General features: G+C 33.6%; 1 protein-coding gene across 1 annotated transcript in view; it reads left to right on the forward strand.

The window, feature by feature from the left end:
* The first annotated feature begins 611 nt into the window (after positions 1-611).
* Positions 612-13,445, forward strand: part of LOC128997664 (uncharacterized) — a 29,274-nt gene continuing 16,440 nt past the window's right edge. The window contains exons 1-2 of the mRNA XM_054423306.1: positions 612-638; positions 11,163-11,307. Coding sequence (XP_054279281.1) covers positions 612-638; positions 11,163-11,307 — 172 coding nt within the window. The remainder of the gene's footprint in view (positions 639-11,162; positions 11,308-13,445) is intronic.

Raw genomic sequence — 13,445 nt, forward strand, 5'->3', positions numbered from 1 at the left:
AGCTCCTTACAAAATTCCCATTCTTCACCGGGATCATTCTTCACAGCAGAGGTAGGGGGCTTGTTGGCTTTTATGAGTCCCCTGAGTTGACGTCTCAAATCAGCTACCTTCAAAGCTGGGGTCTCACCTCGCAAGGCAACTTCAAACTGGAGTTCCTTTTTCAGCAGAAAATCGGGGTTTAAATTACTCATCTCGACAAAATTTGAATACAAACAACAAACACGACAGCAAATTTTTTTTTTTTTTTACAATTAACAATTCACCAAAAAACACCATTGCCAGGGCTCCTAACCAAAACGCGAACAAAACGGGACAATCAATGACGGGCCTACGTGAAAACAACTCGAAACATTTTTTTTTAATCTACACAAGGAAATACAAAACACAATGAAATGACAAAACAACAAATGAGACAAATTCCAACAAGTTTTTCATGTTGATACCCAGGAACACACAGTTCAGAAAATTTCAAAATCCAACGGCCATGACCTGAAAACAATTTGAATCACCTTCAGACCCCCAAGAACACAGAAATATTAAAATGCTAACAAACACTCTAAATTACTGAGCCATTTGAAAAAAAAAAACACCGCTCTGCTACCAAATGAAACATGACTGAGTTCCCAGACCCCAAAATGGTACGTGGAACTTTTACCAAGATTCTGTGCTCATGAGAGATCTGCAGGTGTTCAAAAAATACAACTGAAAAGTGATTAACATCTTTTATTACCAACTCAATTAAAATATTAACAAATATGCGCCCTTAAACAACAGCGAAATAATATATACAAATTGGTACAAGGCTTAGAATGTAAATCAATACCAGTGTTAGGCCTAAATCATTTACCAAAACATTTAAAACATTTATGTATATATAAACTTTACCAAAAGTTGAAGTTCAAGTTTAAGTTTAAGGACCAAGCTGGTAACTAGAAGAAAATCCTTACTTTAAGTTAGGTTAGGCCTACTCGGAAAAGGTTTAGGACAATGATAAATTTAAAAATATGAATCTTAAAAGGCAAGAAATTGAAAATATTACATAAAACAGACGTTGAATTGAAATGACCTTACAATGAAATCATTTAAAAATAGTATTTGACCAAAATATCAATAACAAGTTGCGTTTAAAGAAAAACGTTCGAACAACCTTACAGTTCAAAATTACACTCAACATTGACATGAAAATATTTAAATAGCAACATAAGACAATTATACACAAATATACACTAACATCAGAATAGAATTTTAATTTAAACAGTAAGAAATAGAATTTTTAAAATGGCAAAAATTGTGGGGAAGAATTTAGTACTGGCGTGAACCGAAATGAAATTTAGAACAATTGGGCCGAAAGTTTCCCCGTTAGAACAGAAATTTTTAGCCTATTACTAACATAACATGGTACATACACAAAATAATGAAATAACAAGGAAATGTGACACCCTACTAAATACATGAATTCTTGTAGCTTTTAAAAAAAAAACTCGTAGACCCGTGATATAAATAATGTATTCTTGTTGACTTTTGTTAGTTCCAGTTCCACAACTCAACTCGCAGCGATAGAGAAATAAAATCATTTAATTTGAAACAGTAAAAAACACAAGGGGATTTATAGTCTGTAGTTTAGTCCAGAAATAAGAAGTAGGCCTAGTTAGGGAAACACTAAGCTCAATTTGCTAGGCTACAGAGTTTAAGAAATTGAAACGGTAAAAGTTTAAATTGGGGAAAAACTTGATATAAATGAACTGTTCTTGAAGGTAGGCTGAATGCAAACGTTGGAATAATAATGATAACATGGAGTAGATAGCACCTGGTTTGTAGAGGTGAAGAAGGCCAAAGTTCTCGTAGAATGTTTCTGGGTGAAGTCCTTCCGCTGCGAGTTGGTTGTGGTTAGGCCTGGTTTAGTCCGGGGGCGAAGCCCTCGTCTTGCTCCGAACTAGGTCAGGATCAGGAGGCATGATGTGTCCGCTGCTGTCGGTCCAGTACAGGAGCCCTTTAAAATTACACAGGCCTACTTAAAAGTTGAAAATAATCAGTATTTCAGAATATTATCAAACCTAACCCTTTCAAGGAATATAGACTTGGTCTTTCGGGAGTTTACGGCAGAGCTAAATTTACATAACACTTTAAGTAAAAATTTAAATCTCTGTTAGTCATGGTTAAACAAATAATCTCTATTGCTTTTCTTGGCTTAACAAAACAATACATATTTTCATTCAGTTTTCTGTTACTAATACTAATACAATTTCCAGCCTAGGCCTAGCCTGTGGATTTTGTTAAAAGGAAAAACTAACTCTTTCACTTTACTTTAGTTTGGAAAACCTGTAAACACAAACAAATGACGACTCAGAACAACACAAATAATTAAAAACAACAAATTTACCAAAGTCGAACACGTGTGTCCTGAACACCAACATGAAATTTTCCTGTCTGTGACCAGACAAAAACTAACTTTAAGCACAAAATTTTTGACAACTACAATTTTAAACATTTGACAAAACAAGTTAAACAATTTAAACAACTTTAAAAGACCTTATAAACATCATTTTACACAAATATAGAGAAAAAGGACAAATCTCTTGTGAACGCTTTCAAGAACAGACAAAATGTTTGAGGGAAAAAATGGCTAAGTTTAAAAATGAAAAAACGGACAATTAATCTAATACAATGATTTGACATACCTGGCTTGGTGTCAAAAAACAAATTTAAAATTGCATTTTATGAAGGTCGAACAAAATGAACTTGGAAAATCTTCTTTCTTGAGTCTCCATAGTGCCGGTAAAATTTGGAACGTCAATCTTGGTGGACGATTTCAAAGAGAGAGAACGTCTCCAAGCAAATCGGAGAAGAAGGGGAGTAAAGACAAAGTGGACTCGCCCACGGCCTTTGGCGAGCGTCGGCGTACAGTGCTTCTGCCGCAATATGTACTATAAGAAATACTCTCCTTTCTCAAACTGAGCCGACTGACACGGCTCACACCACTCAAATTGTTGTCTATTTTTACTACCTGCATCCTGTCTTTGCAAAATGGCATAAGCCATTCCAAAGCTTTCCCACCTATACCATACTTGCTAAACTTATGAAATAAAATGTTAAGATCTAGAACATCAAATGTCCAAACAAATAATAAGTCCAAATACAGTGACAGTGTGTACTTATTTCTATCCATTGATTCGGTGATGCAGCTAATGTGCCTCTCTATAGCCAAGTCCGTTCCCTTGCCTGGTAAAATTCCATATTGATGATTCGAAAATAATGATTTTCTTTCAAAGTATTCAAATATTTTTTTCTTAATGAGAGATTCAAAGATTTTAGCTATTGTATTTATAACTGAGATTGGACGATATGAAACGATTTCAGAGGGGTCACCTGACTTGTAAATGGGGACAACAGTGGCTACTTTAAGTTTGTCAGGAAAAACACCCTGTGTCAACGACAACTGATAAATTTTACACAGGAGAGGGGCAAAAATATCTAAGTTTTCCTTGATTACAAAAATATTAATTCCATCAATAACTACACTAAACTTTTTTTTCATGCACTTAATAGTATTAACCACTCCTCATCTCTAAAAGTAAAATCACTAAGAAACACTTCATACTCATCTACATCTTCCATAAACGTATCATTCCCAAAGTTTTCCTGTTTTAACCTAGAGACAACATTAGCAAAAAATTTATTAAACTCATTTGCAATATTATCCTCATTTCCTTTACGCTGTAACAGCACATTGTTCACTCTTATGTTGTTAAAAGACTTTTTGCTTTTTTTAATAATTTTTCTGATAACTTTCCAATACTCTCTTGAGTCACCATTTGATCTCTCTATAAGATTTTAATAGTAATTCAATTTAGCTTGTTTGATGCGTTTCGTTACATTTTTCGAAAAAGCTTTATATTCTAACTTTAACTTACCATTGTCTCTATTCTTTGAGTACAATTTATACAGATTATTTTTACGGTTGTTGTTGGCTGTGCAGGTTGTTGTTTTGTGTCCATACAGTGCACACACAGTGCCGCCTTACACAGCTCACTAACCCCTGCCCCTGCTGTGCAGGTTGTTGTTTTGTGTCCATACAGAGCACACACAGTGCCGCCTTACACAACACACTAACCCCTGCCCCTGCTATGCAGGATGTTGTTTTGTGTCCATACAGTGCACACACAGTGCCACCTTACACAGCACACCAACCCCTGCCCCTGCTGTGCAGGTTGTTGTTTTGTGTCCATACAGTGCACACACAGTGCCGCCTTACACAGCACACTTACCCCTGCCCCTGCTGTGCAGGTTGTTGTTTTGTGTCCATACAGTGCACACACAGTGCCACCTTACACAGCACACTAACCCCTACCCTGCTGTGCAGGTTGTTGTTTTGTGTCCATACAGTGCACACACAGTGCCACCTTACACAGCACACTAACCCCTGCCCCTGCTGTGCAGGATGTTGTTTTGTGTCCATCAGTGCACCCACAGTGCCACCTTACACAGCACACTAACCCCTGCCCCTGCTGTGCAGGATGTTGTTTTGTGTCCATACAGTGCACACTTAGTGCCACCTTACATAGCACACTAACCCCTGCCCCTGCTGTGCAGGATGTTGTTTTGTGTCCATACAGTGCACACTATGTAAATCGTAAGTTTTAAATCAAAATAATTTCAAGTGTTAATCAAAATAATCATTATCACTGCTAATAACATAGCAAATATACTAACCAAGCAAACATTCCTTGCAATTAATATGATAAGTGTCATATTTAGGTGCACGAAAGTTTATCTGCAATAGAAAATAATAATATGATGGTTTTAGTGGTAATTAGTTGAAAAGTAAAACGATGACCACATTCGGACTATGTATAACAAGATTTGTGAAATAAGGGGCTGGATTTCAATAAAAAGTCCAATAACTCTATTCCCCCCTCCTCCCGTTTAGCACTGTTTGCAAAAAATGAAGTAATATGTTTGTGATATGTTTGAGACTGTATCTCCAGGATCCGGAAATGCCGGGAGGAGTGTCGCTGACAAGCCGCAATATTGGAGTTGTACTTGGTCTTAACATTGATCAATATTTCTAAAATAATAGTTATATAAATTGGATTACGAGCAACTTACATTTTCCTCATACATACATATTTTGATTACATCGACGAAAACTGAACAGTGGCAAATAATTTTTTGTATTAAACTCTTAATGGTTTACTGATAAAGATTTAACAATCTAATATAGGGATGTTTCTTGTTGTATTTTTACATGTTATTTAGTTATTTATGTAAATTAAGTAGTTTTTAAAATGTTTTAATTTACAGCACCCAGTACAATACTTAAAATGTCACATAATAGTGATGCTTGCATATATTATTACAAGGATATTTTATTTAGTGTATCTAAAGTCCAACCTATTTTTAATAACAAATTAAAATTACACCATTAAGGACAATTAACGGTACAGATTCAATACAATTTCTCACCAACCGTTTGTTGTTAAACGTAAAAAATAGTGTTAAGGTTTAACATATTCTCAAACATATTCTCAAGTTGACTTAAAAAATATTTTTACAATAATCATTATTATCAACACATTCTAGATCATTAATGAGAAAAAAATGTCGTACAACTCATATTAAATAGCCTGTATGATATGTTTAATCAAACCTAGTGCTTGATCAACGATTATTTGAGAAATATGTGCTTGTTATAATTACAACGTACTGTAGTAATATTGACGCATTTTATATGCTTTTTGTTTCATAAAAATCACTCTATATAATGCTCTATAACAGTATTTGGTAAAATGTTTGAAACAACAATATTGATTCAATATAATATAATGTTTGTGTAAATGTGAATGTGTACAAAACATGATACTATACTTGTGAAACACTAGTAACCAACAACTATTTTTAATCCCTTAAGAGTAGAGGAAGGGAGAGATGACGGCTAGATTACCTATGAGTGTTGTCTTTGAAGTTTTCTTAAAAGCATTTGTTTGTACTGCATACCACAATAGTTTGTTGTACATAGAAAAACTTAATATAAAATGAAACTCTTGTGTTTTACCCTTTTCAAAAAATTATTTTATGGTGAAAGAAAAACATGAATGTCTTACACATCCACTTTAGTCCTTTTAATGTGTATTTGAAACTGAATGTTCTGATTCCCTCACTAGTTACATTATCAAACAATGAGCTGTAATGGTGAATTGCATATGTGTCTCTCGTGTAACGAATGCCAGTTCCAAAGCCACGGATTACTGGATATTGCTGATTTATTAGATTTATATAGCTTATTTAATTGTTATTTTTATAAGATTAGCCTGTGTATATACATATATATTTTATATATTTCACCATTGTGTAACAGGTAGTAATTCACTTTAGAATCACTGAAACAATTTTTATCATTCTCAGGATCAAAAGGGCATCCTACTGCCTACCAAGTGGGGTCTGTATCCCACTCAACTACCTGGCTATCATGATTATGAAACAATGACATTGTTAGGATTTAAAATAATCTATAAGTTTTGGTTTGTTAGTCCGGTGGTAACCCTGTTGTCACTTCAACCAAACCCCCTATCTCATACAAAAGCCCTGGAGTAAATCAATTCCCATGGAAATCTACAAATTACTGATAACATGGTTAAACTGCCCTTCATAGTTTACACGGTTTAGCTTTTTACAATTGGAAGCTTTATCATTATATAACTTAAGAAAACTACGAACGTTAATCACTCATTTTATTTAAATTCTGTTCAAAGAAAGAAACGAATGTATCTTAGAAAATCCCAAAAAGATTTAACACCTGGTATTTAGCTATTAAAGTTTAAATAAGTGGTTCACAACTCTTTAGAGTTCGTGTGCTGCAATGTAAAGTTTAATAATAAACTTGTTTGTAAGTTTCCCTCCGCGTGTTATCACCAGCTGTGCCATGGGGAGGTAAAGACTTTCTGTTATATTCTAATAGGGAAATGTACAATAATTTTGATTATAACATTTAACAATTATATTTCAAGGAAATTAAGTTTTCTGTTTGACAAGTCTTTATTTTTAAAAGTATTCAAGAATCAGATGTGTTTGGATATTTTTCCAGAGCCTGAATAATCAGACATGTAAGTTCCTTAAATAGTTTGAGTAAGTGTCTTATAATAAGGACGTGTAGCTTGTAAAATACAGAAAGAAATCCTTTAGGAGGATGATGAGGATCAAGGGTTTTACCCAACTAAACCCAATGTCATATTTTTTCATATCAACGAAAAATAAAAAATTGTCATTAACAACATTAACCCCTGACTCCAAAGAATAAATAAATAAAACAAGAAACCCCATACGGTGTTTTAACCCAACTTTTGTGTAATTATTCTATAATTTGTGTTTTCGACATTTATGATTTTAATACCTGATATATCACTGTCTGTGGTGTCGATGAATGATACAAGGGAGATTTAGAATGACAAAATTACAGTTACATTATAGGCTCTACCGCGATATCTTAATTTCACTCTACTTATACATACACAGTATATACAGAGGTAGAATCTGTTCAATATGTAAGCGTAGCCTTATTGTGCCACATAATGACCCTATGCGCACAATGAACGTAAATAATGTAATATAAATTATGTACATTAATTTTCATAACACGTGTCTGACAACGCTCTACCCTCATATTGTTGTTTGCGACTGCAAGTTTGTTTTGCAAAGTAACTATTCCAAGATTGTTTTTACTGTTTAAACATGAACGTGAATACCAATATCCGGCTGTTTCTCGATACTGTGTGTGTTTTGGTGTGTGCGTGCGTGTGTGTGTGTGTGTGTGTGTGTGTGTGTGTGTGTGTGTGTGTGTGTGTGTGTGTGTGTGTGTGTGTGTGTGTGTGTGTGTGTGTGTGTGTGTGTGTGTGTTAGAGTTAACTTGTGAGTCTCGCTTTATACCGATACAGCATTTATCAGAAACTCATACAGAATAATATTACTGCAATAATATTACTGCACCTTCATTCATAACATTTGAAAAAAACACATCTAACTAAGGCAAAGTAAAACCTTTTCGACACATTCGCCACTCGAATACTAGAATAGTATACTAAAATGAATCACATTGCGAAGCATCAATTCCTTCAAATTCAGTAAAATATCCTTCATTACGCTTTTAGATAGAACAAATAATATATAATCGCCCTTTCGGTCTTTACATTATTTTGGTATGCAACATGAGGCAAAATCTACTACTATGAAGCAAACTTCACTCTTTTATGTGTCAGTAGTTTATTGTGATTTTTGAACTGTACTGAATTTATTTCCTAATTTATGTTGCTCCGTGGCTCAGAGTATGAGTGATTGGTCTTGGAACTTAACAAGAGGAATGACTTATTCATTATTCCAGCATTGTTTTCATAGTTACATTTTGCAGTGTATATAAACGCCTTAGAAAAACACCCTTGAATATATTTTCCGCGATGATAGAGTCTTCGATGATTTATTCTATTGCGGTTATTCATCACTAACTTATTAATTTCACCTACTTTCAAACTCTCTAGAGTTTCGCTTAAGTTAGCAAATGTGATAACACAATGTTAAAACCCTCTACATGCCTGATGTGGCGAATGACTCATTTGGTCTGTGGTCAATTCATTTTACATTGAGCAAAATTATTCTTCTCTCAGAGAACAGCTCCAGCTAAGGGAAGCCCATTTAAATGATTCTGTAGCCATATATTTATTTACTTCAACAAAGTAAACAAAAATATCTCATTTTAAATGTTTTACTGCAAGAAACAATTGATTCCTCCATTAATATAAAGCTACATTGAACATTCAAAGGATAAAGTGGCATCATGAGATCGAGCCTTATGTAAATCATGTAATCTCATTACGCGATCGCGGCTAAACGTTTGTTCGCCAAACCTACCAGGGTGATTTGGAAAAAAAAAAGTTGTTTTCAAACAAACTCTAATTTGAGAATGTCTACAATTTAAAATTAAAAATGTTTAATACTAGGCTTCCTTGTCGCTATGATGGTTACGCAGTGACAACGTAACTGTAGACGAAGAATCATAGCACATGTTTATAAACAAGCCAATATGTTACCTATATACAGTACAAAGGAAAACAGAAACATTCGAGTGAAGACCATCGATCAAAGATTACTTAGAAGGTATCATTAAATAGCATCGAAAAGGTATCATCAGGGTATTTGGCAACTGCCATTGATAATATTGCAGATTATCTTTATACAATCTAAATTTGAACTAAAACAAATAATTTAAATCGGCTGTTTCAGCTTGCAAGTAAACTATAGTCATCTTGTACAAAGTCATGAATAAGGAATAATTAGAATCACGTTGTTTTACCATTGACCGATGATACTTCCTCGTTTTGAAGTATGATTGATGTTAGAAACTATATTTTATAATTTTCAGGAACCGATCGTGTTATTAATTGTTTTATACAGATGTCTTGGGCTCATGTAGGGATTATTGTCTACTTGCAGCCACATAAAATTGTCCATGCAAAACACGGAGAAGGTAATATACAATCCTTGCTATAAACTGACCTTGAGATTTTTAGCAGTCAAAGCTAACTCTGGAATTACCGACAATTTATTACTTTGAATATAAAGTTACAACACTTTGTTCTATAGATTTAAATTTACTTTGGGTATCAGAGCTCATAGTTTACTTGAGGAAACAATCAACACCTTACGGTCTTTAATATTGTAATGTAACCGTTTCAAACTTAATCTAATCACGTTCCAATGTCGTAGCAGTTCACATAACCAATAGACAATATATGAAAACCGTACAAACTATTAAACATTCCGTTAGGTCTCAGTTCTCTTCCTTCTTGTCGCCTGATACGATATCACGATTTTACGATCAACATTCAGACCATTAACTAATGAAGTTTATATTACCAAAGACAAAATCCATACCTTGTCTCTGCTATTTCAGTATCTGTGTTATACATGTGTTATTATACAGGGTGAATTTTAAATGAGTTCCCCCCCTACTATTTTCTACATTTCTTAAGATATCAACTTCGGACCAGGTCAGATCATTGTAGTGTAGTAAGTACTTCATTTTGACAGGGTAAACATTTTGGCCGCCATCTTGGATCCGCCATATTGGATACAAAACTTTTTTTTTCAAATGTAAAGGTAGGGTTGTGACCCATTGTTTCAAACTAGAATTTCACGCTGATTAGTTTTTAAAAATCTTGATCCGTTCTAAAGTTATGAGGACATTTTATAACTTTATTTTTAGCCCATTTTAACATTGTGAATTTACAAACTAAGACCATTATCTCAAAATACTACTAGATAAGATTAGTATACACCACTATTTATTGTCGACCTATTTTCACTTGGTTATGATGGATGTATTTTTTCGGCCGCCATCTGGAATCTGCCATTATGAAATGTTACAAATTAATTTAAATATGAAGGTGGTGTTGTGACCCATCATTTTAGACTACTTTTTTGTGCTGAATTCAATGCCGCAATCCGTTTTGCATTTTCATATTTGTTTTTTGAAATATTGGAAATTTAAGTAAGATAATTTTAATATTTAATCAAGAAAGCCGGAGAGACAAAAACGGATTGCGGCATTGAGTTCAGCATGAAAAGGTAGTTCAATATGATGGGTCACAACACCACATTCATATTTAAATTAATGTATCACATTTCAAAATGGCAGATCTAAGATGGCGGCCGAAAAAAAATACATCCGTCATACATAACAAAGTGATAATAGGTCGACAATGAATGGTGGTGTATACTTATCTTTATCTAGCACTATTTTGAGATTATGGCCTTAGTTTGTAAATGCACAATGTAAAAATGGGCTAAAAATAAAGTTATAAAACGTCCTCATAACTTTAGAACGGATCAAGATTTTGAAAAACTAATTGCGGCATTGTAATCAGCGTGAAAGTCTAGTTTGGAACAATGGGTCACAACCCTACCTTTACATTTGAAATAAAAGTTTTGTATTTAATATGGCGGATCCAAGATGGCGGCCAAAATGTTTACCCTGTCAAAATGAAGTACTTACTACACTACAATGATCTGACGTGGTCCGAAGTTGATATCTTAAGAAATGTAGAAAAAAGTAGGGGGGGAACTCATTTAAAATTCACCCTGTATATGTGTTCTATTATATCCGTGTTATACTGAAGGCCGAGGTGTTTAAACGTCGCCCCAGGAATCTGCCAGAACTGAAAGAGGCAATACGCCAGGAAATTCTGCGAATACCTCAAGCCATGCTGGAGAGAGTATACGACAGCTTCAGAGTTCGTCTGCAGCAGTGTATCAACAGCCATGGTCACCATTTAACAGACATTCTTTTTAAAACTAAGTAAAAGTAAACTTCCCTTGTTAGAGAATAAGTAAAAAAAATAAAACTAATTAACGTAATTTTTATTTACGTTTAAAAATAGGAGGTGTTAAAAATAGGGAGGTTATTTTGCCGCACCCTTTAACAAGGCCCCACGCATTTGTCCCATCTTCATCTCGTTTTATAAAATTAGGATATAAAAGAAAATACCATTAGCTTTCATGTTCCTATTAGGAGTTAATTGTTTCATGAATTTAATACACTTTCAAATTGAAAAAGAAGGGCATATAACAGGCAATTTTGGTAAAAAACCATCAAATAGCAATACAACAAATTGAGCTCTCAAATTCTCAGGGTCCTTTACCTCTAAATAGCCTCCCAATTTCTTCCTCAAGTTTGACAAGCTTCCTCTTATATCTTTGAGTAAATCTTTTTACTGTTTAACCTAAGAGTAAGTTTGTATATGTGTTTATAAATCAGTAATTAGAAAAACATAATACGAATGAGAATGATATGCAAATGTTGAAACCCATCGAGTTAAAAATACACTATTAGCATAGCTATTTTATTAACATTTCATAAAACTAACATGGTAACCTTGAGGGTTTCTGAGGCGAAGCTTTTATGAAACACAGCTATAGGGTGAGCAGTTTATATTTATACTAATCACATAAAAACTGGTTACTAACTGTAGGAGAAGTTCTGTTCATAAAATAACCTCTTCGTTAATTGTGTATAAAATAAAAACCCCTAAAAACGTGTTGTGTTTGTATGTGGAGAAATGAAAAATGCCCGTGTTCTTAAATTGTATTACATGCTGTAAAAGTAACTCGTGGGTCATAAATAGGTTGTAAACCTTGTAAAAGGGTTCTAAAAGTACCCAAGGGCCTAAACATGTTGATGTTATTAGATAAAAATGTCTTGATTGTAATTTTCATTATGGCATTGCAATGTAATAATTACGGAATTTCTGTTTCTGCTTTATATTAAAAACATTCCTTGTAATTGACATTCCTCTCATTTAGGATTATTGTCATGTTTTAGTAAGAAAGATTCTTCTGCTTATTAAGCGACGTTTGGGATTGAGTGGCCGAGGCACTGTTTAAAAGATTAAGTTTCAAAGATCAGATTCATTAGTTATGTGTTTAAGTTTTGATTGATTATTCCTGTACACAAAATTAATACACTATTGTTCTGTATCAACTCCATTAGTTAAAATACTATTTCAAAAATATGTTTAACATTGTTGCTGTAAATATTATTTACTTGATTTGATAGTGCATGTTTTTGTAAAAATTCTTAAACAATTTTACATAAAACATTTCTCCCTTATCTACTTATCATTTCTCCTAGATCATGCATGACAAAAATGTCGTTACAAACCAACAGCTTTCATACGATTGGAAATGGAATACACAATTACGATAATTTCAGCCCGGTAATGAGCTAACCCTGCGTAATAAGGCTAATACCTAATGTATCTATGTATTTTTGTATCAATATCTATGTACTATTGTTTGGATAACTGTTTGACGTCTTCTGCATTTGTTATCTTAACTTATTGGTAATATTTTATAAAACTAAAGGGAAACTAGATTTAACACCTAAGGCATACCAATCGTAGAATAGCTAGTAAACATAATTGTATCTGGAAATACTTTCCTCTTTTAAAATGTTAGTCTTTACCAGTAAATCAAATTAAATAAGTAGTAAATGAACTCCGATTATAATGATAATAATTATTTTCGATAAATAATTTTTGATTTTAGTGCTGTGTATTGGGAACCTGACTTCCCAAAACATATGTCCGGCACTTTATTAGGCCAGCCTGGTCCTATAATATTTATAACAAACACTGACAATGATAACGAGATCCACAATTCTATGTCACGGCAGAATCCGATCATTCATTAAACTAATCACAGCTTACCACGAAAGCATCAATAATGATGTGGGTGGGCTGTTTTGTTAATAAATATTCCAGTTGTACTAACTTGACTTTAAATAAATATCTCAAAAATTCAAATTTTAATTGCATATCTATATATTTAAAAGTTGATGAACTACATCTACCAATACGTGAACAGATTAAAGATGAGATCCGTTATTCATGTTTGAAGATAAA

This window comes from Macrosteles quadrilineatus, unplaced genomic scaffold (genome assembly GCF_028750875.1).
Source record: "Macrosteles quadrilineatus isolate MER2022 unplaced genomic scaffold, UCM_ALF_1.0 Scaffold_1__1_contigs__length_201487025, whole genome shotgun sequence".
In the NCBI taxonomy this organism is placed as follows: domain Eukaryota; kingdom Metazoa; phylum Arthropoda; class Insecta; order Hemiptera; family Cicadellidae; genus Macrosteles; species Macrosteles quadrilineatus.